At 42.1% G+C, this 27,352-nt stretch overlaps 1 protein-coding gene across 3 annotated transcripts; it reads left to right on the forward strand.

The window, feature by feature from the left end:
- The first annotated feature begins 2,673 nt into the window (after window positions 1-2,673).
- Window positions 2,674-27,031, forward strand: mast3a (microtubule associated serine/threonine kinase 3a). Of its 3 annotated transcripts, XM_048244200.1 has the most exons (28): window positions 2,674-3,232; window positions 5,227-5,258; window positions 5,850-5,882; window positions 7,902-7,984; window positions 8,168-8,240; window positions 9,461-9,536; window positions 10,402-10,553; window positions 11,025-11,100; window positions 11,542-11,751; window positions 13,142-13,243; window positions 13,338-13,470; window positions 13,736-13,797; window positions 13,972-14,057; window positions 14,384-14,592; window positions 14,704-14,842; window positions 16,403-16,535; window positions 16,663-16,828; window positions 16,977-17,078; window positions 17,184-17,306; window positions 17,424-17,533; window positions 17,844-18,022; window positions 18,687-18,811; window positions 20,482-20,679; window positions 22,962-23,182; window positions 23,324-23,446; window positions 23,556-23,692; window positions 23,826-24,010; window positions 24,213-27,031. In XM_048244200.1, exons 1-28 carry the CDS (start codon window positions 3,194-3,196, stop codon window positions 25,031-25,033), a joined length of 4,128 nt encoding a protein of 1,375 aa, XP_048100157.1. In that variant the 5' UTR covers window positions 2,674-3,193; the 3' UTR covers window positions 25,034-27,031. The 3 variants fall into 3 exon arrangements, with proteins under 3 accessions (XP_048100157.1, XP_048100173.1, XP_048100164.1); XM_048244216.1 differs by lacking the exon at window positions 5,850-5,882; XM_048244207.1 differs by lacking the exons at window positions 2,674-3,232; window positions 5,227-5,258; window positions 5,850-5,882 and adding an exon at window positions 5,898-6,794.
- Window positions 27,032-27,352: the final 321 nt, after the last annotated feature.

Genomic DNA, 27,352 nt, shown 5'->3' on the forward strand with positions numbered 1-27,352 from the left:
TATGTGTGGCTGGAAGTATAAATGAAATTCCACACATGCTTTTTCATTTATAGGTGCAGGCCACACCCCTTTTCACAGTCAGTTGTATACCTGCTTACCACCCACAATAGCCTCAAGGTGTTTGCTCTCTTGGAAACATATCAAATCTGGGCAAGTAAGATTGCTCTCTTGGAAACATATCAAATCTGGGCAAGTTTCCTAACTAGATCCCTATCATCTTCATGTCTAGAAGTCAGAATTCCACATATAGCAGTCAAGCACCTATACAGTTACCTTTACAGTGAACCGACATACAAAGGATGGGGCCCATGATTAGTGCACAGACATACAGTCTGTCATACATTTCTCACTTAGAAACTGACTTAGAAGGAAGTTTAGTTTGGCTAATGTTTTTATTTGTCCTTTTATGTAAGCATTGTGCAATATTGCAGGAGTTTGGAGTTTCAACCCAGACAATTGCAATCTTTGACGTGATTCCTGGAGTGAAACTGGTGATTCACTCAAGTTTCCCTTACCTTGTTAGTTGATAAAAAGGTAGCAACCTTCACCTTGACTGGACGTGTTAATCTTAATCTTTCCACAATATGTTCAGCAGACATATGTTTAACCATCATGTAGATCACTTTTCCAGTTACTTTTAGTAATATCAAGTTATAATTTAACTACTGAACAAACAGTAAGCCATCACAGAAATTCTATTGGTTTCCAAAATAGCAAATTCAGTTGTTTTGGGACACAATCCAGATTTAAGGGTTCATATTTCCCTCTAAAATGTTGATGTCATCCACTAGATATGACACACCAAACACCAGAGATCAACAGAGACCACAGTGTCCATTAAAATACAATTCCCATTATGACCACTAAAGCCATTAGAATTTCTATACATTTCAATTCAAAGGCTATTTATAGGTCCACTGCCACTTACAAATACAAACTTTATTTTTGCCAACTGAATCTCATTCTCATCATCTCACAGAAGTAGAACCCTTCCTTTTCCCATTTCACTGCTCCCAACTGAATCTCATTCTCATCATCTCACAGAAGTAAAACCCTTCCTTTTCCCATTTCACTGCTCCCAACTGAATCTCATTCTCATCATCTCACAGAAGTAAAACCCTTCCTTTTCCCATTTCACTGCTCAAAACAAATCCTGGATGCCAAAGAGGCCTGTATGGAATTGTCAGTATATGTAAGTAGGCCTATGATTCACCCACGATGACCATGAGCCTCAGGAATTTAAGTGAGAGTGTAAGGTAGAAAGGGATGATTCAGAAGTCTTCATATGTAATTTTGCTTTTCATCATTACAACAGACACACTGAGTGAACTGGCTTTGTCAGAATTACAAAAGAGGGCTTCTATATTTGAAACTTAAACAGGCCGTTAAAAAAAATCATCACATGACGACACAAGATAAAGCGCTACCACACCCATGAGGAATTCTCTTGGGGTGCAAACAAAGCAAACAGTCAGTGTCACACTCTGGAAAACTTTCCACACATACCTTAAAACATATCTGTGCTATCTGTGCTTGCTATCTATATTGATGATGTTTACTCTTGCTGGCAGAAAATGAATAGTGTTTCCCGTACTGTGTCTAAAGTTTTACTTTATGCACCCATGTTCAAAACTGTATTTATTTGTATGTTGGCTAATTACCTGCTCTTCAGCAGTAAACTCATTATCTACAGGAAAAGCCTCTGTAGCCCATGCATGAAGAACCATAGACTATGTGAAGAACAACAGCTGCCTGCTTGTCTGTTCTGATGGCTACTGTGGCCCTATAGGTCCCTCTAGTGGTAGACACCGAATGCGTGTCAATTTTTCAACACTGCAGCCCTTTCAGGCCTTCCCATTCAGCAGTCTGCTTTTGAACATGCCATCAAATGCAGATTTCCATGATTTGATCGAATATTTCTACAGGCCTTCCAAATATACAATGTTCATATCACAGCATTGTAAACATTAAATAAATACTTAGGCCTACGTTTCAAACAAAGATATCAAAGTGCACACAAAGCATTTAATTCTAAAACAGTGAAAAACAGTGTTACTGGCAATGAGACTGAGCATTTTGGAATATTGTTAGATGTCCTCCAACAAAGAGCGAATACATTGGGGAATCAAAGTCTTAAGCTATAGTCGTCATGCTCACGCAATTCTGCTAACGAGTGCTGTTTGCTCTGGTCTGCCTGGAGCAACTTGCAGAGCATTAAACAAGAGATCTGAAATGCAGTGAACTGTGACTTATGCATTCCTCAATACTCTGTACAGTCCAATATAGGCTAATCAGATCAAGGGGTAAGTGTGGGGGATGGAAAATGTGTAAGAGAAAAAGAAAAGAGAAAAGAAAGTGTTTAGAAAAGGGGGAAGCTTCAATGACAGAATCTTAATATTCTCTCATGGTTTAGTTTCCCTTCCTCTAATGTGTGTAACCAGTCTGAACATGAGAGTGAGACAAAGCCAGAGGATTATTTCGGTGTTACAATGTTGCTAAATCAATGTTGCATTGTTACATCAAAGCTGTATCGTACCACTTGGAGACAGGCAATAATCAATTGGGCTATTCAGCTCCAGTAGCCTACCAGGCCATTGTTTACATCATGTGACCAGGTTCTGGTCACTACACGGCTTTCTTGACGTTTGACATAAAAGACCAAGTCTGCAACAAGATAAGAATGGACTAGCCTATAGTTTCCTCAGGACACTTAAAAATGAATGTAGGCTACTGTATTTAGTGAAGTCTATGTTAAAAAAGAAATGTCTATTTGTAGCGACAGCAACTGAATAAAGTGACACAGGAGCTGAAGTATATTTTTGGAAACGGATCCACCAAATGTAATGCCCCAGTTAGCAGTTAAGATATATGACAGGTGCCTTAGAGCACACGTGCTATCTTGATCTAAACCTACAACCATTCCGTGTTAATTATATGTTATTGTGCGCATTTTCATGCGTCATAAAATAATTTTGCTCGGCCGCTATTGGAGGAATCGTCTGAATTGGTCTACCAATTAAAATCCTCATGAGGTCAGGTGACTCCGGCATGTTCGAAATAACGAGACCCTCTCCGGTTGCCTATAGATGCTGCTGTGCAGTGAACTGTGGATTGCTTTCAGCCAAATTGATGTGCAACATTGGAAGGCAATGGACTAGATTTTGAAAGGAGACAATTGGTTGACTGTTTTACAATGGACGAACCAAACATACTCAGACGGCGTGGACTCCAGGTAGGGCGCAAAGATTGTCGCATATTTGCAGCTTACCGCCCTTTAAATTAATTCAGCAGCCAGTTGCTAGAATGCTATTTACCATCCGTCTTAAGACACCTGCTTTTAATATTTCGCTGCATTTCCCGATAGCCTCCACCCGGTGTTGCTCGTGAATGATGCTACTGTGTGTGTATCTTAGGTCTACCTGGCTACAGAAAGCACCGATTAATCTTGCTTCTTTACGGAATTCTGGGAAATGTTCTGTGCATTGAGCAATATTTCAGAATGTGTAGTTGCCCATTTAATTAAGACCAAGACCCAAAAGCGCAAGGCGGTGGCACCACCACTAGGCTACTATCTCAGCGGATAGGCTACGTTCAGAACACACATTTAATAATATGAAAATATTTGTACCTCTTGAGCAATTGACTCAGATGAATCATAAGATTGACCTACAAATTGCTCACTATGATGTAGCCCAATTTCTCCAAACAAATTATATCCATAGAAATAATGAGGTATTAGGTGCCTGTTCCCATTTCCAGTTGCCATGGTGATGTGCGATTTTATTTTATTTTTTATCCCCTTTGATTTGCATTCTTTTAGTTGGCATTTTAATGCTAGGCCCACAGATAGTCCTTACACACAGTTGAAATTAACAGAGATTTTTAAAAATATTATGTATGGTCCTCATTAAAGGTTGGCGCCTATAACTCGGCTACAGCTGAGATGTTCATAATAGTGTTAACTGTAGGCTAGAACAAAAAGTAGACTATAGGCCATAGTCTGAAGAACCAAATCACAAGGATTTCAATGATGCAGAAGAGTGGCCACATGTGGTGAGAGATTCAGAACACACTCTCCCATACTTTTCTTTCTTTCTTTCTTTCATTTTCTCTCTCTCTTTCTTTCTTTTTCTCTCTTTCTTTTTCTCTCTGTCTCAGTCTGTCTCTATGTGTGTGTGTGGGGGGTTGTAACATGTGGAACTAGTTTGTCCTGTTCTATTGTGAGTGAATTTAACCAATTCTATGGTTTGCCACCATATGTCTCTGCCTCTGTTTCACAAATACACTGATGATGCACGTATAAACTCACTGTCTCACTGTAACCTGTAATTTACTCTCTAGCTAACCTTAAGATGGACTAATGAGAGAGTTGTGTAATTGGCTTTTCAAAGTTAGTGTTGTAACGACACAATTAAGCAATACTTTGCAAAGCTGTATCACTATCGAATTGGCCCATTAAAAGCATTATTGGCAAAACATGATTTAGTTATTTAGGAGGTATTATTAACAGGAGAATTAAATTGGACAGGATTAGCTGCTCCTAACTTTAACAGAGTCACATGTATGTTTGGCTCAACATGATTTATAGCATACAATTGCTGGTTATTGACTTAAATTTAGAATTTAAGACTGGCTCACTTTTTGGCACTTTTTCAGCATCTACAGACTAGAGGTTGACCAATACAGGTTTTTCAATGGCCGATGCCAATCTTTTCTTTAGAAATCAGGGTCAGCTAATGGCCGATATATGCAGCCAATATTTATTTTTTGCCAATATCTGGCTGTTTTTTCCTCTATTTCCATGATCAAGAATGATATAAGAGGAATCTAAGCCTTTCACTTTTCTCCCAGGAAAAACATTGTACCCAAAAGTTCTGCTGGTAATTTAATTGACAAAATGGGCAGTATGCGTCATATGTGTTCCACACTAGGCTGTTTGCGGATGCGCCAGACTGGTAATTGGCTTAATATACTCGGATATCGGCCGATGCGATTATTTAAAAAAAAAAATGGCAAAAATCGACCGATTAATCAGTCTACCTCTACTACATACCCTGAAGGAAAAAGAAAGTTGGTAGGTCTAGGCCATTCACAATATAGCTCATCTTCATTAGTGCGTCTACATTCTTGAGAGCCTATAACAATTGACCAACATTGTTTCAGGCATTATGTTTTATTGTCTCTTTGAGATATAGTAAAATCAGGCCATGTTTCTTATCTTTTCAGAAAGAGTTAAGCCTTCCACGAAGAGGAAATATGTGAGTATATTACAAATGAACCCAATCACTAAGGTCCACTAAATCTGTTTGCCTTGATTTGTATGTTGCTTACAAATTTGAATAAAGTGGGTGAAACTGTATTTTTATTCAAATAAAAAAAGAAATGTTATGGTTGTACTTGGGAATGATACGGTAGACATTAAACCAGTTTTTAATCACCTCATTTAATCATGTTTGATCACCAACATTTAACATAGGATATCACACTGAAATGGTCATCCTCACTTTGGACTATGCAAAATTAAGTGTGGGGGGGGCAGCATTTCCTGATACTTAGGGCTGCAACTAATCATTATGTCCTCAAATGCCTTGTTTTGTCCATACTGCCGAGATATTTGGTTTAGGTCTACTGTCTTAGAAGAGTAAAGCGCTTTGTCCATACTGCCGGTATATTTGGTGTAGGTCTACTGTCTTAGAAGAGTAAAGCGCTTTGTCCATACTGCCGGGATATTTGGTGTAGGTCTACTGTCTTAGAAGAGTAAAGCGCTTTGTCCATACTGCCGGGATATTTGGTTTAGGTCTACTGTCTATTTTGTTGGTGCCACTCAATAAAATCTATTGTTTATCCAGGGCTTGCCAGTTAAACATTTCGGCATGTGCGTGGTAAGTGACCGTGTTTCATGTTGGCGCCTATTTGCGGAGCACTTAAATAAAGCTGACATTATTCAAGTTTAAACGGCTGCAATCAGAGGGTTTATAGATATTGTCCTTAAAAAAATGACACAAACTGATTAACCATTACCAAAACAGTTGGCAATTAATTGACAACTAATTGATTAATCGATTCATTTTCTCAGCCTTACTGACACAATAATGCACACATACCCCAAACAATAATACTGAGTGAAGAAGAAGAACAAGAGGAAATGTGACTTGTAACAGTTGTGATTACTTTATGGTCGAATGTATCAGGCTTACACATGCAACACATGCTACACACACTACCATTGAGCAGAAATTTGGCATGTGACGTAGGGCCTATCCGAATGAACTCTATGATCTCCTTTCAAAGGCAACATCCTTCGGTGACAACTTCCTCCTACATGTTTTTCTAGTGTTAGCTGGTGAAATCGTCTTGTTTGTAAGCCTACTGTAATAGTCATGCAACTATATTGAGACCGCCAAAGGTGATACAGTGTTTTGTAACTTTTCAGAGGATACTTTTTAAAGCGTCAGACGAGAGAACTAGGACTTCTTTTGCAGTTTGGGTGCTATGTGTCATTGGAAAGAAATAACGCGATGATGGCATCTCTTGCCACAAGTCGCCTGTCTACTCAAATTTCTTACGTGATGGAGTCTACTCGTCCGAGTTCTGAAACTCTGACTACAAAACTCCCATCTTCTGTCTGGATTTACTAATTTTGGACCTGGATAATTAATGGTATTTTTATGAAATCGTCGGAAAAAGTGTCGCCTCTTCCCATTCGACAGCATGTCCGATCGAAATTATTGGACAGTGTGTTCCAGTTATAAAAGCCAGCTGGTGACGGGAGCGTTACTAAAACGCAATAAAGGGTAATTAACCACTATTTTATCAGTTACATACCATGCTACTAACCACCATTTTATTCATTAAAATTGAAATGCGCTTGCTTTTAGCTTGGCTGGCTAACTTGCGCGTAGACCTGAAGTTTGTTCTGGGTAGCCTAGATAACAAAGTAGATTATAATAATTGCTGACCTACGTTTTAACAAACGTTATTATGTTTATTCATTGCGAATGTTGAATAAACGAAAATTCGTTCTGTGGCGAGTTCGAGTGGATGTTCTTTGTGCGCCTTACCAATAGCTATTTTACATCCGCCCTGTTTTGTTTCCAAACGAGTAAACGTGGCCATTGCAAGCACACGCGCTTTTGTATGCATCGTCTTGGGGTGGCCAGCCTCACCCCCACCCCACCCTCCTCAAAAAGCTTTACTGTTCATTCTGAAGGATTTCATAGTCGTACAAAACCAATGCTCCATTTAAACACTTCTTATGTAAGGCTATTTTGTGCGTTGGTCACCTTGCATATTTGAATGCGACCATATATGTTGCACAAAGCTCACCTTGTCTGAATGGTGTTTGGGTAAGGGACGGCGATAATTTCGCCTTTACATGGTGTAGGCTACAAACACTTGTAGCCTTTGCTCTAACAATATGTTTTTTTACGTAGCACTAGCAGGCATTTTGTTGTCCTGTTATTAGACATTAGGATCACTGGATAGTCAAAAAGGCCAATCGCCAATGATTTACATGGCAAGAGAAATCAACTTAGGCGATCGCTAAAGGCCCCCTTTAGATTTTTTTTCTGCCCAGATTCAGCCTGATTCTCTCTTTAGTTTCATGCATGTCTTGTAAAATTCTAATTCCCCTATTTCAGTATGATTTTAGACTTTGCAGAGTTTGCTTGTTTGGTATGTTTCATGCTGACCTAAAAATGTCAAGCTCTGTCAAATCTTCCATCTCCTTAGTTTTAGGTCATTCCCTTTGATATTGCATGCATGAGTTCAAGGATGGCACAGCGCACAGTGTACAGATTTTCTTATGGGGACTACATAACAGTCTACTAATTTGCTCATGTGTGGGATTAGACATAGTAGACATAAGAGTATCCTGAAATGTGTACCTTTTGGGCCAACAGTAAAAACAAAAGGAAAAGCCTGGCAGTTGGGACCCCTTCACCAACACTGTCTCGGCCGTTGTCTCCTCTACCTTTCCAAACAGGTAATGATCATGCTATCTATTCAGTCAAGATGGAAAATAAAACTTTGGAAGTCTTTCACTAAAAAGTGTTAAGATGTACCTTTTTATAGTTTAGGTGTATGTGCCTGAAACAGAGCTTTGCATTCATACATGTAAATGGTCTATTAGGCCCACAATTATGAATCTTACTATGTTTCCTTTCAGCTGGTGGTAGTCCATCAGACAGTCCAAGAAATGTTTCAAGCAGCGCATCAGTCAACTTCCCCTTCATACGAAAGTAAGATGTGTTTTGTACTTTTATTTGTTTACTTTATTGTAGCGGCATTGCACCTTAAAAAGCTTGTTACCAGTATTAAATCAATTATTTCATACTTTAAAATGTTAAATTTCCAAAATTGCCCAACATGGAATGATGTAAGGACCACAGTGTACATTTTAGAGGAGACTTTCTCCACTTACAGTAAGTGTGGCATTATCCCGAGGTGTCCACTGCTCTTTCTGAAGGTGAGCAGTGCAGCAGAAACATCCTCTGTGTTAGGTTTTGCATCTCAAACTGAAGCAGGCCACCACATTACCCTGAGGACCTAGGGACTTGATATTTGTTGTAGCAATTACCCAGAAATCGGTGCACAGCCTACTTACTCAAGGCTGCTGCGATTATGGGACGAAAACTCATTCCCTGTTATCAGTTCCATGTAACAGGAAATTGCAGTAGTTCTCAGGCCCTTGCTCCCAAACCTCAGTCAGATGTTATGTTGATTAATCCCTTAGCATGTCAATATACAAACATAACATCTCAAAAAGTGTTGGACAGAGTCAAATACTAATTGTATCAAGCTCTCTGTACTTGAAGATAATTGAAGCAACAGTAAATGTCATTACATACGAAGGTTTCTTAAGCAGATGTATTCTCAGTAATTTTGATATGGACTCAATCCATTCCATGTACATGAGAAATATGTTGAAAATCATATCCATCCTTACTCAATTCATTATGTTTATTCACAGAAATGTTAGTCGATGTCTCACTTCTAAACATATTACACAAGGCTCTGTAGTGGAATTAACGCCACTTGCTATCCACACCTTAACTTAACCGGTTACATGAGAGGAGCTTAACCACCATCCATTAGCACTGACGCTGGCTGCAGGAAAACAACCGCTTCTGGCCCATATAGACTGGAGGGCACACAGGTGTACTCTTGTTTGCCATGACTCACTGAATAATGATTATCTACCCTTTGTGTCTTTTTATTGTACTTTAGTATTGTATGTTATTCTCATTGTACTGTTCACACATGCTAACAGAAAGGCGTTTCCTGCTAAGAAAGTGCTTCGTCATATCTGTTAATTTCTATTTAGATGACTGATAATAATTCCCCACTAGTGTTGCAAGCTTTCCATTGAAGCAGACTCCTTTCAGATGTGTAGATTTTAGGGGACCCAGTGCTTGAAGGCTAAACTCTATTTTTTTTATCTTCATGTGGTTTCTTATAGAGCGGATGCAAGAAGATGGTCAGTGGCCTCCCTGTCCTCGGGTTATGGAACCAACCCCACCAGCTCCTCCGTTTCTGTGAGTGGAATGTGGTGATCTCTGTGTAGCCTCTTTGACTGTCCATTGTTAAGGTGAACTCAGAAATCGGTTTCTTTGACAATGCTCATTCTACCAAGAAGAGGCAATTTGTTATTGCCATTGCCTGCTCATTTCATGGGCCATGTGAAAATCTGGAACTTTTTAAAATGTTATAGGAAAAACAAGGGCCTATGTGCTAAACAGCTATGAATATAGTAGATGATGGTCGAGAGAAAGTTGACCAAAAACAAGCCCTCTCTTTGCTTTGCAGTTTTATATCGTAATGCATGGAACCCACAATGAGGTCACCATCTCTCAACAATGTGCCATTGAGCTGTTGTCAGTGAAGTCTTTATGTAGCGGGAAGCACAGAGTCTTCTCTGGTTTCCTCCTTCAAGCTGTTATCCTGTCATATGCACTGCCTCTCATTCTCCTCTGGTGATATCTGAGCTTGGGCCTGAGGGATTGTTTTGAAATTCCAGTCTGTGTGGCAGGCATCCCATGAGACCTGAGGCCAGTTATGGATAAAATGATGATCTCAACCTCCGGCATATTTAGACTCGGTTCCCACAAAATAATAGGCATCTATACATGGAAGGTTTAGCATGTTGCTAATGTGTTTTAAATCCACCATGTCTGCTTCGAGACTTGTTCATGGAGCACAGCAATGAAGACCTTAACAATTTTGACTTGCCAAAAGAAAATGTCATGATGCCATATGGCTCACCACAAGAGACAAAAAAGAACTCCCAATGAATGTGGGTTTCTGTGACTGTCTAACGACAATTCTGAAAAGCAGTCAAGCATTTTGACGAGTGGTTGCTGTTAGTGATGCATGCTTCTCCCCTTGCTTTTTCTCCTCCAGTCCCTGTCCTCTTCTCAGGAGCTGCTCCACCAGTTTCCCTCTCAGCCCACTCTGGACGAGCTGCGCTTCCTCTCCAAGCACTTCAGCAATGAGAGTGTGGCCGATGAGGAGGCCCAGCACCCTCCACCTCTTCGCCGCTCGCGCAGTCTCAGGTCAGTGCGTTCAAGGACATGGGATCTCCCATAGTACCGTGCTGCAGTTAAGCAAATTTAGTTTGTTGATGCTAGGGTATTGGTATTGGATCAGGAATTTCAGGTTTAAATTACACAGGTTTAGCAAGTGTAATAAAGGTTTCTGGTTTGGCTTAGTGATTTTGCCTACAGCTGTGATTGACAAATCAGAAAGGGAAACCAGTCTGTTGTAAGGGAGGGGTATTGACATCATTACGACCAGCATTCCTGTTTGGTTAAACATTTCATGAGAAGGACTGTATGCACATGCTCAAACACAGAAGGGCCAGATCCTCAGAACCTCATGCTCTTTATGTCTGTAAACACAACTGAGAATGAAATAACAGGATAGATGTTGCTCCTACCTTACATAAGATGAAGATCCTGTTCCTATTAGTTGTTTCCTGCTGGAAATATTTGATTTTTTTTTTTTTTTTGTTGTCCTTTTTACAGCCCTGGACGCACATGTGGGTCATTCGATAATGAGATTGTCATGATGAATCATGTTTACAAGGAGCGATTCCCAAAGGTAAAGGGCTACCACCCCAGGCTAGTTGGGATACAGCATTGCATTTTACTGCGTCAGTGCACTTAGTATTTGAAACACTGGTCCCATATCCACCTGGTCCACAACAGCTTTGTCAACTCTCCATTTATAGTCTCTGTTTCAAGAAAGAGTAAGCAATCTAAAAAGTTGAAAATGTTCTGCTGAAGGTTTGAATTCAGAGTATTAAAGGTAAAGTAGAAACGTATAATGGCTAGCAGTGTGATATACCAGAAGCATTTCTTCAATATTGTAATGGTTTAACACTGTAGCTATTATGTTTGCTACATGATAAATAGCGTTGTAGTGTTAATGGTCCAGTTAGCACATGAGCTGATGTTTTTGTTGGAGCTGGTGGTATCAGTGTTGTGTTAAGTGTCGGTGCTGCAGCGTGATGCCTCACATGAGTGTGGCCCTCTCCCTCAGGCCACGGCTCAGATGGAGGGTCGCCTGCTGGCGGTCCTCGCCGACTGCTGCCCGGACAGCGCTCTGCCCCTGGCCGATGGCGTGCTGGGGTTCATCCAGCACCAGCTGGTGGAGTTGGTCAGAGACTGCCTGGAGAAGTCCCAGGAGGGCCTCATCACCTCCCGCTACTTTGTGGAGCTCCAGGAGAAACTGGAGAGGCTCCTGCACGAGGTGAGAGAGCCAGGGTGATGACCCCCCCCCCCACACACACACACACACACACACTCTTACGTCCACACTCCCCTACATCCACACTCCCCCCAACTTGGGGAGCATCATTCTCAATGAAGGCATTGTCACTGTGAAAAGTCAGGGAAGGCTTTGAATCTGCCTGTATGTGAGAGTGGGAGAGGGTGTTTTTGCCGGATCAAATAGGTTTATAGTTTTGAACTACATGCAGTATCTATTACAGCTTAAACTGGTTTGTAAATTTGCTCCTTCTCTCCATTTGTACCTCTCTCTGGATTGATCAGGCTTTTAGTGCCTTTCAGTGTGTTGAAGAGTCTGCAGTAGGAATGCATCAAAGACTGCTAAAGATGTAGTAAAGCTGATCTATAACAGCTAACAGACAGGCTTTGTTGTCATTGAATATTTACCTTTATTCCACTGCTTAGTTGAATTTCCCATTGTTCTGCGTTCTTTAGAATGTGTATTAACCTTATGTTATTTGCACACTTATAAAGTAGATCCATATTTTTTTTTTGGCCATATCACACTCGTATAATAATTCGCCAAACTCCTTGTGGAGTTTAAATGAACTGTCACTATGCATCCGAGCTGTAAAATACAGACGTTCAGAACATGGCAACCTTGTAGCATATGACGGAGGTGGCTTTTAGCCAGTTGGATGGCAGTAGGCTGAGTAAAATAGCGATGTTTCAAAGTTAAGGTTCATCAGAATCCTGGGATATGCCCGCTTGACAACTGGAGAGATGGAACTAACGACTGGCCTTTGGCCATAGCAACCATCCATTTAGAACTAGTAACGGCAATTTGTCCTTCAAGTTGAGAAATTAGTTGATATGTGTCTGAAAGAAGTAGTTCTACAAACCAGACAGTGTTAGCGATTAAAACGTTTAAATTGTAACAGGAAATGAACACCACACAAGTGGCAACAGTGGAATAAGCGGGATAATGGACTCCAAATGAATGCACTTACGAGGTTTAAACGCCCCTCCGCTGCACGTCAGGGCCGTTTTACAGCCTCAAACGCGCATATATTTCTGTGAACCGAACGCCGTGTTGTACGTTATCTCTTACTGAATACCCCCTCTGATGTTCCGTGTTCCTGTTCCATGTGAGAACTATATCACTGATTATTTCCAGTCTTGTGAGTGGTTCTTCATCTACTCTTGAACATAACTTCCTTGTTAAGTGTTGGCAAGGAAGACATATAATTTTAAGTTCCTTGTATCTGGTAAAAGCGGTCTTTCAAGTCAACTGATCACTGACCTGTTCCTTTGTATTTAGGTCTGTTTAGGTCTGTTTATGTAACTGCTCATGGTGACTCATTTGGGTTTACTGGTAGCTGATTGTTTGGATTTGACATTTTTCTTTTCAGGCTTATGAACGCTCTGAAAGTGAAGAGGTGGGCATCATCAGTAAACTTGTGAAGAAGATTCTCATCATCATATCAAGACCTGCAAGATTACTAGAATGTCTGGTATGTGGAAACAAATGATCGGCTCACATACACTGTGGACTTGGCTGTCTGGCGTTGACAACATCCTGACACAATATTACTCATTCACTGACAGGAGTTTGACCCGGAAGAGTTCTACCAGCGCCTCGAGGCTGCTGAGGACCATGCCAAAGAGGGCCAAGGAGTGAAGACAGACATACCCCGCTACATCATCAGCCAGCTCGGCCTCACCAGGGACCCTCTGGAAGGTAAAATGAGCCACCTCTGGTTGCTCTCCTTCATGTTGCAGATGACCTATGAGGATGTACTGTACCAGTCCAAAGTGTTGACACACCAACTCCTGTAGTAGGTGGTTAAGGTTATGTCATTTTCTGAGAGTTGGAGAGGGACATGTAAACTGAGATTAATTGAATTTAGATCAAAATCAGATTGTGCGGTTCATGGTGACTCCCGCTGGCCAGTGTGAAGCAGGTGCACGTTCCTCACGGTGTGGTCTTGTTGCTGTTGTTCTAGAAATGGTGCATCTTCAAGACGGCTCGGGAAGCACTGTGAAGGAGTCCAGTGACACTCTGGAGGTAAGAGGAACAGTGATAAAGACGTGAGTCATGTGTCTGACATTCAAGAGTGGCAGTCAGAGACTCGGCATGAAGACAGACTCTTGTTCAGATATCAGGCTATTTGTAGGCTAGGCTATTTGTAGTGATGCATCACTATAAGGGGGTCCTTTGTGTCCTGTTTGGCGCCTTTAGAACCGGCTCGGCTGTACCCCTCCCAGACGAAAACCACTGGAGAGGGACTTTGAGACCATTAAGCTCATCAGTAATGGGGCCTACGGGTAAGACCACTCCTTTGACACTGCTGTGTATGCACACCTATTGGAGAGCTAGTGACAACAAGCACTGGTCAAGTCATGTCGGTTGAGGGCTTTGGGAAATGTAGCCACTGTGTGTTGGTCAGTTAAGATTTGAATAAAGTCAATGCAGCACAGCGATGCAAAGCAGCATGAGCGCACATAGAAGTGTCATTTTATAGGGCTGCAGAGATCATAAAATATCAAAGTGTTTGTGTGGTACCTCGGCTATTCCATCCTTTGGATTAATTTCCTTTTGCCCTCACTTCCCCTCACATTTGAGCATAAATAAACATGTTCTCTTTTAACAGTGCTGTGTACTTGGTGCGTCACCGGGAGACCCGGCAGAGGTTTGCCATGAAGAAAATAAACCGGCAGAACTTGATCCTGAGGAATCAGATCCAGCAGGTGTTCGTGGAGCGAGACATCCTAACGTTTGCGGAGAACCCATTTGTGGTCAGCATGTTCTGCTCCTTTGAGACCCGGCGGCATCTCTGCTTGGTCATGGAGTACGTGGAAGGCAAGCAGCATTTTCATTCTCCTCTGGACCCACCTCACTTCTCATTTCTTCTTTAGGACCATCTCTTGGGTACCGGTCTGGTTTAGTCATGTTGTCTCCATGCATTTGCAGGTGGGGACTGTGCCAATCTGCTGAAGAACATGGGACCTCTCCCTGTCGACATGGCTAGAATGTACTTTGCAGAGACTGTTCTAGCCCTGGAATATCTTCACAACTATGGCATAGTGCACAGGGATCTAAAACCTGACAAGTGAGTTCTGAGTGGAACATCAGATGTGGTGAAATGGTATAGCTACAGTTTATCTTTGTGATGGAATGCTTGCTCTACACTGTAGTGTTAATTTTGTCACCTATTTTTAATTTAGTCCTAGTCTTAGTCTTGTGACGAAATGTCATTTTTAGTCTTTGTCATATTTAGTCATTCAAATATAATTTTTGTTAGTCAAGTTTTAGTCGACTAAAAGTCTCGTCATTTTAGTCTAGTTTTAGTCAAAAGAAAACTAAAGGTATCTTAGTCTTAGTCAGTTTTAGTCAACAAATTTTAGTCTTTTTTTATAACAAATTATTTCTGATTACCATTTGAGTCAAATAGTGTTTCACACATCTCAATTTTCCAACAATATTGTGTGTCCACAGGGCTACTCGTCTGTTATAATTACTCATTCTGATTTTTTGTCAGTCAGTATGTTTACATGCACAGGTAAGTCGAGCTACAGTTATAGCTCGGCTGGGATTTGACCATAGATGTAAAAGATTTGAATGGACCACTGTCATATTCGTAGACCAGTGTTTCTCAAAGTGTGGTCCGGGAATCACTGGTGGTCCGCAAGCTATCCCAAGTGGTCCGCGAGCAGACGTGGTAAAATATAATATAGATGAGTTGTTTGCAATATTGAACCAACTTGTATGTAAAAACAGTTCTGCAACACTGTCTATGTAAGATATGCCAGTTTAAATCATACAGTATGAATCCACACAATAACCAAAGTGGTTCAGTGAGTAGGCCTATAGTGTAGACTAATTATAGGCTACTGTTGAAGAAGGTATAATCTTTTTTTTTTTTTTAGCTAGGGTTAGTTAAGTGGTCCTGAAACTGAAAAAGTTTGAGAAACACTGTCGTGAATAAAGTATTAATGTTTTACTCCTACTAGATGGCGATATCGTCAAACACAACACATTCCCCAAACAGACTCTCCATCTTAGCCATAGCTAACTTGCTGCTTAACTTTCCATATTAGCTTACTTGCTAGCAAACTTTGCATCATCAGTCTAACTAGTTAAATAGTTGACATTACATGATGAACATTTTCGTATGGACATTCTGGGGATGTTAATTTGTATGAGAGAAGCTTCAACTTCTGGGTATGTAGCATTGTGGCATACAGCTTAGGTAGTTAGCTTGCTAACTCTGGCAGAAATCTCCAGTGTTCTTGTTCCATGTAGTTTTAGGTGTTGCAGCCACAGGGTTGCAGCAACAGCACGACTAGCCTACAGGAAAGCTGTTAGCGTATGAACTCATTCGAATATTTTGAAAACGTAACAGCTAGATATTCTGTCTTCTCATTTTGTAGACTAAAATGAAGAGATTTTATCTTAGTTTTTATTTCATGCAAAACATTTTAGTCTCGTCTTTTTCAGTCAACAATAATGCATCTTAAGATAGTCTTAGTCAGTGTTTCAGGACATTACTGCTGTCTCGTCATCGTCTCGTCTTAGTCATGAAAAAAAAGGTTGTTGACTAACATATTTCCTCTCGTCTCGTCTGACGAAATTAACACTACTACACTGATGCCTTTCACTCTGTTCTCAGCTTACTGATCACATCTATGGGACACATCAAGCTCACTGACTTTGGTTTGTCAAAAATCGGGCTGATGAACATGACTACAAACCTGTATGAAGGACATATCGAGAAGGACACGAGGGAGTTCATTGATAAACAGGTGAGCATCTGCCCTGTGCATGCTGTATATTTCAGAAACATAGCATAGAAAAACATCTATCTCTCTATCTATTTCTCTATCTATCTCTCTCTCTCTCTCACCCTCTTTCTCGCCTTAAACACGGCAGGTCTGTGGGACTCCCGAGTATATCGCTCCAGAGGTGATTCTTAGGCAGGGCTATGGCAAGCCGGTGGACTGGTGGTCGATGGGCATCATTCTGTACGAGTTCTTGGTGGGCTGTGTCCCTTTCTTTGGAGACACACCTGAGGAACTGTTTGGGCAGGTTGTCAGTGGTGAGTAACACTTCTGATGTTCCATTTAATTTAAACCCCATTCAGCAACCATCCAACCAAGTACCAGCTTCACTACCTCCTCATGGTGTCATGTCGGAAACATGCGTATGGTCAAGGCATTTATCTCTGCACTATCTTTTGCACGTAGATGATATCATGTGGCCAGAGGGAGATGATTCTCTTCCTGCTGACTCTCAAGATCTGATCACCAAACTGCTCAAGCAGAGCCCCCTCGATCGCCTGGGAACTGGTGAGTTTCACTGGTAGCACGGCAGCCCCAACACTTTGAAGTGTGTGTGTGTGTTTGTTTGTGTTGGCCCTGACGGAGTGTCTTCTATCTGTGTGTGGCCGGCAGGAGGAACAGGGGAGGTGAAGCATCACATATTCTTCCGGGGCCTGGACTGGAATGGACTGTTGCGGCAGAAAGCGGAGTTTGTTCCACAGCTGGAGACCGAAGACGACACAAGCTATTTTGACAGTAGGTGGAGCCTGAGACCTGTAAATGACACCATTTTGTGTGTGTGTGTGTGTGGGCATTTGTCAGTGTTGCTGAGTTGCTGCTTCCATGACACTTTTTGCTTGTGCCGGTCCACAGCTCGGTCAGACCGATACCAGCACACCGGCTCAGACGATGACGATGAAACCAATGACGACGAGTCCTCCCAGGAGATCAAGAAGTTCTCATCATGCTCCCATCGCTTCAAGGTGAGATGGTCATCCTCTGTGATACTCGCATCCTGGGCCGTGTTTCCGAAAAACCATTGTTGCTAACTAAGTTAGCAACTTTGTTGGTTGCAATGCAATTTCCCATTACCAACCAACTAAGTTGCTAACAGGTTAGCAACTATGGTTTTGGGAAACACACCCCTGGTCTTCATCATTTCCCATAAATCCTCAATGACTGTCAACAATGTCCAGGCACAGCTGTTTGACTAGTGGTTTGAATTCGCGCAGCTCAGCAGGCATCTTTTGTGCGTTTTGAGAGACCGACTGTGCGCACGTGTGTGTTTCTCAGGTGTATAGCAGCTCCGAATACCTGGCGTCCCCATCCAATCTCAGCCTGTCCTCCTCGGAGCGCAGCTGCAGTGAGGAGAAGGAGGACCGGTGGGATGGTCAGCCCTCTCCGTTCAGAGGAGACGCTTCTCTGCTGGGCCTCTCCAGTGATGCCTATCAGGGTGGACCCAAAGCAGCAGGGTGAGTATTAAGACGTGGGAATCTCAACATTTCAAAGTTATATAAAGGACTGTTATTAAGGGGCATTTTCTGCTGTGTTGTGGATTCATGACTCCTGTTTGTTATGGCCACACAAGTATGGGGTGGTTTTGTTTGTCCAAGACAGCAGTAGGGATGTAACAGTATGAAAATTTAACCTCACGCTTATAGTGACCAAAATTATAGTTTTTTGGTATTATTGCGGTATAAAAAGACGCAGAGTGGCTACATGATACAGTACACGTTTTGCGGTGAAAATGTTTCGCCTTTTAAAATCAGGTGTAACCTAATCTGAATCGCAGTTAAATCCATCAATTAGACAACAGAATCGGTAGGGTACCCATTGTACGCGTGTTCATTGTACCAGGCCTACTGTATGTCAAAAGCAGGCTCGGATGAAGCTGGGAAGGATTAAACACACGGTTTCCACACTGTGGTAATCAATTGCGATAATTATGATATTTGAAATTAAAACGGTAATTGTTATCGTCAACATTTTTATCGCGGTTTACCACTATACCGGTAATCGTTACATCCCTAGAAAGCAGTCAGCAAGAATCTTTTGTAAGCATTCCAATTTCTGAATTTGAATTTCCAAATGTTTGTTAACTGTTTTGCGTTTGTGTGAATCCCATCTGTGTTTCAGCCCTCGTCCCAGAGCAGCATCCAGTTCCTCTCCGTCAGAGAGGAGTGGAAGTCCAAAGGTGATGAACAACAGTCAGAGTTTGGACACTACGCCGACACGCCTGCCACTTGCAACTGAGGATGAAGGTCAGTGGCCACTCTTTACTATGCAGTTTGTACCATTTCTATGTGCACATGGGCTTAGCCTATTCTGAATTGGTAATGAGAGATGTAGAGAGAAGCATTAGCGCACACTTTTGTTTTTATTCTAAAATCAAAAATGTAACTTTGAACTTCTTTTACTGGTTCGGGGTGCATCAAGGGAGGGGCAGCCGTGGACTACTGGTTAGCGCTTCGGACTTGTAGCCGGAGGGTTGCCGGTTCGAACCCCGACCAGTAGGCACGGCCCTTGAGCAAGGCACCTAACCCCTCACTGCTCCCCGAGCACCGCTGTTGTTGCAGGCAGCTCACTGTGCTGGGATTAGTGTGTGCTTCACTTCACTGTGTGCTGAGGGTGTTTCACTAATTCACAGATTGGGATAAATGCAGAGACCAAATTTCCCTCACGGGATCAAAAGAGTGTATGTGTGTGTGTGTGTATATATATATATATATATATATATATATATATATATATATATATATATATATATATATATATATATATATACTTACTTATACAAGCACTCATTTGAAAATCTCACTGCACGCAATTGGACCAATGACCAATGTTAACTGACTGATTGCAGAATTTGATGCAATTGGATAACACTACGACTGTCATCTGTTTAGCTGATCAGATACACAGATGTGATTGGTTCCCCGCAATGCAAGGGGCAAAAGTAACATGCATCATTACTCATTGCCAATTGATATTGTCTCCTGCGAGAATTCCCATGGTAATGGATATTTTTTGTGGGTCCTCAACATCTGACACATAAAGCAAATGCCTAATGTAAAATAATAATAAAAAAAAAAATGCTAGCAGAAATGACCTTTTCTATTCCAATGTGTTTTTCACCTAGAAAAAGAGTGTTTCAATGCAGTGTGCATAGTGAGCAATGCATAGTCTTGTGAAATCCTCATATCTTAACTGACAAAATGTTTATTGTTAGTCACTTAACTGACCGAATCTAGACGAGGGAGGGGTATTATATAAGCTGTGCCTGTTCGTGGAGCTGGAAGTAATGTGTGTGTGTGTGAGAGAGAGGGACCCCTCCCCCCTGACAATGGCCCCTCCACATGATTTAGTTTCAGCTGAATTCTTACACAACAGAATTTACAATTGGATGGTTGTGCAGGACTGATTTGGCTCTGATTGGTTTGTGTAGCAACTGGTTTGCCCAGTTGTTGCTAGGTTAGCCTTGTAATAAAAGATGTTGGTAAAAACGAACAATGGGGGTAAAATTAAAGATGAAAATGTACATATGTTGTCATGAGTTTTTCAACTCCAGGCTATTAAAAAATCATTCTTGTGGGCCCTAATTTATCAGGTTGGTAAAGAGCGAAATCTAAAGTCTTACTGAAGTTAATTTGATAATGTGGCCAAACCTGTTTGCTAATTTAATACAATGAGCAAGATCCTGAGATCAAACATCAGTGGATCAGTTCAATGTACCCACACACCACACGATAGCTTTAGTTTAAAAACCACACGATAGCTTTAGTTCCTACACATGTCCTTGCACTGCTCCTCATTTAAATTAGGGCCCTATGTGTCAAAGGGTTTTCTTCTTGTTTTGCCTGGAATACTAATTGTCTTAATCCATTTTGTTTTCTGTGTGTGTTTTCTGTACATTTGGGTTTTGTTTTGTTAGAGGGTCTTGTCACCAACCTACGCCGCATCCGTCTGCGCAGCAATTCCACCGGTACTAGGCCCTCGCCTCGTCGAGATAATAGGGGCCCTCGCCGCCTTGGCCAGCAACTGGAGACTCCAGAAAAACAAAGACTCCCTCCTGGATGCAAACTTCCTAAGTCAGCCTCAGCATCTGGCCTCTCTCTCATTGTCACACCAGGTAGGCTTGCTGTTTGTCACGCTCCCCCCTGGGCATGAACCTGGGCCCCACTACCGACATGAAGAACTAAAATTTAACATCTCTAGTGTGGATGTTTTTAGAGTTATTAAATGATCTTTAAACCCCATGTCTTGGAATAGAAAAGCATGGAATGAGATTGCACTAGTGATTAGCAACACCTGACTGGATGGGAGAATAGAAAATGAATATGCATTGTGTAAATATATTAAATAACATTAAATACATTTAACACATTTTCACATATATTTAACACTGCTGTCAGGAGATATAGTATAAGTATATATACTCTTTTGATCCTGTGAGGGAAATTTGGTCTCTGCATTTATCCCAATCTGTGAATTAGTGAAACACTCTGCACATAGTGAACACACAGTGAGGTGAAGCGCACACTAATCCCAAGGCAGTGAGCTGCTTGCAACAACAGCGGCACTCGGGGAGCAGTGAGGGGTTAGGTGCCTCGTGCCTACTGGTCGGGGTTCGAACCGGCAACCCTCCGGTTACAAGTCCAAGTGCTTACCAGAAGTGCTTACCAGTAGGCCACGGCTGCCCCTCAATAAATAGAATGGAATCTGACAAAAATGTCAGATTATTTTTGTTGTCTTGGTTATGGTCGCTGGTATAAGCTTACGTTTCCCTGTTCCATTTGCCTCAAAAGTGATTACTGGGAGCTGGGGACTTGCGTCACACTCCACACACCACATTCCAGTTGTAACCATTACCATTTGATGCTAACCATTTCTTAGGAGTTGTTCGTTGCCGGTTGTTACTGGATTAGCGATGACATTTCAAAATGCATTACACTTTAATGCTTACAAGCGTTGTAGCAACATGATTACAGCTAGAAGTTGGACATTATTATACCTACTGATTTAATTAAATACAAATATGACAGAATCGGTAATGAACAGTACATTTCTATGGCTTTCATTTATTATTGATGGGTGTAGCCATATTGGTTTCTTCAACTTGCCAAGTTGGAATTTTGACTTAAAGGTGCAGTCAGGGATTTCACAGAAAGTCGCAAGTGTTTGTGTTTATGTTTAAATGTATTAACAGACGCTTTTGTGCAAAAAAATACTTTTATATTTTAACTAGGGTCCAAACGAAACACAGCAAAAAGGTAGCTCACCCCTACCTTCAGTATTCCCAGAGATATTCCACGCAGGGTTTTGTTTTTGTTTGGGGGACAGGCTGCCCACACTTTGTTTGTTTCCAGTTTTCGGAGCCTGGGGCCTATTGCACAAAAGCAGAATTAAGACATCCGGGATAAGTTACTGAGCTGCGTTCAATGAATCCAAAAACACGAGCGTACAGGCTTAATTGGTTGCACAAAGACCAAACCAGGATGAACAGACACAGGTTTCACCTGACTTGATGAATCTATCCTGGATAAGTGCGCGCTCACAGCTCCTTCAAATAGACCCCGCCACCGATCAGATTCACTGATTCACCATGGCAACTAGAACGGCTTCATTGCTTCTTATACGGTGTTAAGTAGGTAGCAATAGCCTTTTCACAACAGCAACAAACAGCAACACCTCTGTTTAGGAGAATATTGCAACTAGTGTCGCGACCACCACGCGCAAAATGGTTACGGCGCTCCCGTGACGTCACATTGTCGCATGACAGGTCGGGAATGGCGAGTATATAAAAGTTAATTAATGATCACAAACTTTGAAATAATGACAGTGGGTCTAGTTATATGTGATAACAATGTGTAGTGGACAGTGGAATAACTATTGGTTTCCGTTTGTAGTGACTGCTGACTGAGATAAGGGATGAGATTAAATAGATATTGGAACTTAGCCTGGTCTGGAGCAGGCTAGCTCCACAGAATAATGCCATGGTGACTTATTAACATATCCTGCTGCCCCCATCCCGCTTTTGTGCAACCGGATCATGGATAAATTGAGCCAGGATAACCAAGATATCCCGGCTTAATCCCTTATCCTAGTTTTGTGCAATAGGCCCCTGGGCTGCCTATAGAGACCGTTTTTTTTTTTTTTATTTAGAGTGTACTCACGGAATGGGCAGCTAGTGGTTGTGAGGAGATGATCGCTGAATGTGACAAATTTGATTGGCTTGAAAAAGCGTAAAATCCAATTGAAACTCCTTCCTACTTTATGAATTACGACCTCCGAGTACATCTGCAACGCACCATGTTTGTTTGGAGGTTTGCATGCAATAATACGTACACAATAAGTGTGGACCTATCTACCCATGCCATTCATGCTGTCGTCTCACCCTGCTTCTCTCTTTAGACGAGATGGCAGGAGGCCTCCCGAAAAGCCCCATGTCCTCCCACTCGCTCTCCTCCAACCCATCCTCACGGGACTCCTCTCCCAGCCGGGACTTGAGCGCGGTCTGTCCTCGCCCGCCCATCATCATCCACAGCTCGGGCAGGAAGTACGGCTTCGCTCTGCGGGCCATCCGTGTCTACATGGGAGACACTGACGTGTACACGGTTCACCACATGGTCTGGGTGAGTGTCCTTGGAGGACGGCAGGGAACAACACTGCTACTGTTGGGGTAGATGCATCGTGTACAATATGTTCTTTTTGAACTGGGTGTATTTTAGTCCTCTGCCTGAGGTTGTGTCTTGCTCTCTGCATTGTGATACCAGAGTGTGGAAGACTGCAGCCCAGCCCATGAAGCAGGACTGAAGGCTGGGGACCTCATCACTCATGTGAATGGAGAGTGCATCCAGGGTCTGGTGCATACGGATGTGGTAGAGCTTCTGCTGAAGGTACGTGAGCAAAGTCACGACAAACAAAATGTGGCCTGATTTGAGTTTTTCTTTTAGAAGAATACATTTTTTTAACAAATTGATTATATTCACGTCTATGTGCATGTAGAGTGGGAGTAAAGTTACACTGCAGACAACTGCTCTGGAGAATACCTCAATCAAGGTCGGGCCAGCCAGAAAGGCCAGCTACAAAGGCAAGATGGCGAAGCGCAGCAAGAAGAGCAGAAGGAAGGAAGGTCAAGAAAGGTATTTTAAGAAAGCTTTCACATTCTCATTTTTTTTTTTTGTAATCATAGCTCTGTGAAATAGTGGTTTATCATTTGCACAGAATGCACTTCACATTTCCATCAATGCACCTGTTTTTCTGTGCGTGTGCTAGTAAACGCCGGAGCCTCTTGAAAAAGCTCCCGAAGCACAACCCCACCCTCCAGAACAGCCGCAGCTTCTCTTTTGGTTTCCATCACTCTGCGTCGCCCAGCGACAGCCTGTCGGACTCTCCCACGCAGAGCCTGTCTCCGGGACCCAACACACCGTGCAGGAGCCCAGCACCTGACTACTCCGCTGGTAAGATGCAGACCGGTCTTGAGGTGCTGCACAAGAGATGAAATGTGTCAATATAGTGGAGGCCTCAACTACTCTGTTATAGGTCATTTTTGTTATGTTGAGTTGCGTTTTGTGCATGAACTGTTACCACTACAAAGCTAATGTCTGCTAGTGTTTGGGGTGTGTCTGTGAGTGCCTGTGTTTTTTGTGATTTCTTTTCCAGACTCCAATTCTCCTCAGAGCTCCTCTCCAGGCTCCAGCTCGCCCAACTCGCCCATACCTCAGAGCCGACCGAGCTCTCTGCACGTCCTTGGCTCCAAGATCCGCTTCAACAAGGCCGGCCGCTGCAAGTCGACCAGCAGCATCCCCCCTTCGCCACTGGCCTGCAACCCGGCGTCCACACAGCCCCTCTCCCCACAGTGCTCCCCCTCGTCCCTCCCTGTAGGGCTTCCCAAAAGCCTCCACTCCCACCATGGGAAAACCCTCTCCCCACCGACCATCCCCCGGCAGCCGGTGCGTCCCCGCAGCGCGGAACCGCCTCGCTCGCCACTGCTCAACAGGGTCCAGTCAGCCGAGAAACTCTCCGGTGCTTACTATGGAGACAAGAAGGCCTACGCCACGCGGCGGCACACCATGGATGCCCCCCTGGCCGAGAGCGAAAGCCTAAGCGACTGTGGCGGCGACGTGGCCTCCGGGTTCGTCTGCGTGGGCGACCACGCCCGGCAGGGAGGGTTCCTGGGCAGCCAGAGGCTGCGCTCCAGCGACGTGGTCGTCATGAAAAAACTGAACTTGTCGGATCGTCGGGACTCCTTTAAGAAACAGGAGGCCGTTCGGGAGGTCTGCTTCGACGACCCCAACGAGGAAGAGGAAGAAGAGGAATTGGTCACCATGCCCTCCGCCGCCGTTCCAAGCAGTCTGCCACGGTATGCAGCAGCGTGGATCACCTCAGACCGACCGGGAGAAACCTGTACAGAGAAAAGCCCAAACCGTGGTACCAAACTCCAGAAGAGTGCAATACAGGGACCGACCAAGGGCAGCCGGTAGAGCTTAGCGCTTGGGGATAAATCAGACTATGACACACTAAATCAGGGGCTTCATCAAAGCTTACTTTTAGGGGATGCTAGGTAGATAATAGAAGAGGTCATTTTGAACGTTTGTTACAACACAGTGAATGAAAGATGTGCCAAAATTGGGTTCTACTCGTTTTGATTAGTGGAAGTGTAGCATATAGAATACATTTTTGTATTTCCCTACTTTTTTTAAGGAAAATAAAATAAATGTATTTATTATTCTTAACAGTTTAATACCTTAATCGTTAAAACTGGGAAGTGAAAGGGATGTGGATTTCTTGTTGATAAATTGCACACATGCCCATGGTCCTGCTCATAGGTCATTCTATTCTTGTTTTCATGGCTACATTAACATCAACATGACTAATTAATGAGGGTGTTTGCATTTTGTCTTTCATATTGACTTTCATCAGAAAGATAAGATGAATAACAAATGATGGAAAGATTTTGAAACGTATTAATACCAATAACTCTGTTTGCAGGTATGTCTTCCATCCATTTCCACTCTGATTTAGCAAATGAAATGACTACCCTCCTAGCATAGTTGTTCTCCTTTTTCTTTTGTAGGTTTTTTGTATGTATCCCATCTCTAAGTGTTAAATCCAGGTGCCTATGAAATAGGGTGGTGTGATGTGACATTTGTCCATACAAAATGCTCCAGATGTATCAGAATGTTAAATTAGGTGAATATGAAGAACATGAAATGCCATGTCTGAGCCAAACCCAATATGACCTTACCAATCCCTCAGCACATGATTAATTCAGTCAGATGTGCTTGATGACAGCAGATATTTTGCTGGCACAAACATAGTTTTGAGAACATTGTTAGTGGCAGTCAAATGTTCTAGGTGGTAAAATGGGGAATTAAGAACTGATTATGTTTGCTGTAGTAATATTATCTGTAATTTAATTATCTCCTGTGCATCTTCCTTCTGCATCTAACTATTTAGAACAAGACATGCATGACTATGTCCTTAGCTATGTAACTACTGGGTGTCAGTAAATGTTTACATTCTAATGTAAAATTTGATGCTAATCATTTTACCTGAAGTACCTTGAAATTGTTAACAAGGACTTTGTTTTTATTTTTGTTTTTATGGTTATTTAAATGGTTTTGTTTAACATGCATATATAACAAACCGTTTTTAGTGGTAGGCCATTACACACATTTCTGCATAATTATGTTCAGTATTTGTCATTGAATTATTGAACTGAAAATACTCTCCACTTTCACTCCACTCTAAATTCTGTTGCCGTTATTGATGCCCTCTGAATTGTCCTCACAGTTTTGTTCATCAGAAAAGATGTTAAGACTCAATAACATATGCAGAACTGATCCACCAGCATTAGAATGGATTCACTGCCTGTGTGACAACTATGCATTATTTATGAGGCTACATTTTAAAAATAATCAGTCACTCCCATTTTCTTAGCCATTTCTGTCCATCTGAAAATGGAATGTAGCACAATTATGTTTTGTTTGACAGTGGTTATTTCACCATGGAGATTTGGGTTACGTGTAATGTAAACTGTAGTGGTGAAGACTTTGTTTCACTGTTTGGAATATTTTAGAAAATGTGCACAGGTGTATTCTTACCATATAGAAGTATGCCTAACTCTGGGGTCAGTTAAGTGAACTTTATGAATGTTGGTTTAATCACTTTTTAAGTTGTTTATCATGTCTGTCTGAGTTTTGGGTTTGTCATGTTGTGATGCACAAATGGAAACTGTTTTAACACAAACTGCTATTAATGCTTGGAGTATTGCAGTTGACTCTGTCTGACTGGTTATAGCAACCAGGCTCACCTGCTCCAGTGTGAGATATTTATCCACCACTAGTACATCTATGTAATGTTTACGTCCGTCTCATACACTAGCCTTTGTAGGTGTGTTGTGCCCTGACGAAAGGTGATGTGTTTTTCTGTCTCCTTGTCTGAACAATGCTGACAATAAATGAACTACCCCAAAATCAGTTCAGCACTAATTGTTTTATTTATTAACAATGCCTAAATTTCACCTAACTAAGCATAAATCTTCGACATCAATGAAGGAATCTATTGATTCATAGATGATCAATCATGTGGAGCAGACAGTTCCCTGAAAAATGGCACTTTCTTTGGATTTTTTTGCTTTCTGAATTCATTACGTAAATGTACATTAGATCTGAAGTTTCTTTAGTATACAGCAGCTTGGACGATGAATGTTGACCTGCAAGGGAAGAAAAGCATAATGGCAAAGTACAGCACTGCACCAAGACTTCTCACACTGATGAATCATTACTGCCATAGTGAAT

This window comes from Alosa alosa, chromosome 1 (assembly GCF_017589495.1).
Source record: "Alosa alosa isolate M-15738 ecotype Scorff River chromosome 1, AALO_Geno_1.1, whole genome shotgun sequence".
NCBI classification, from domain to species: domain Eukaryota; kingdom Metazoa; phylum Chordata; class Actinopteri; order Clupeiformes; family Clupeidae; genus Alosa; species Alosa alosa.

Coding starts and splice junctions, on each gene's coding strand:
- mast3a (XM_048244200.1), top strand. CDS start 3,194: ATGGACGAACCAAACATACTCAGACGGCGTGGACTCCAG. Junction 9,537..10,401: donor CCACCAGCTCCTCCGTTTCT/GTGAGTGGAATG, acceptor TTTCTCCTCCAG/TCCCTGTCCTCTTCTCAGGA. Junction 23,447..23,555: donor TGGTAGAGCTTCTGCTGAAG/GTACGTGAGCAA, acceptor ATGTGCATGTAG/AGTGGGAGTAAAGTTACACT.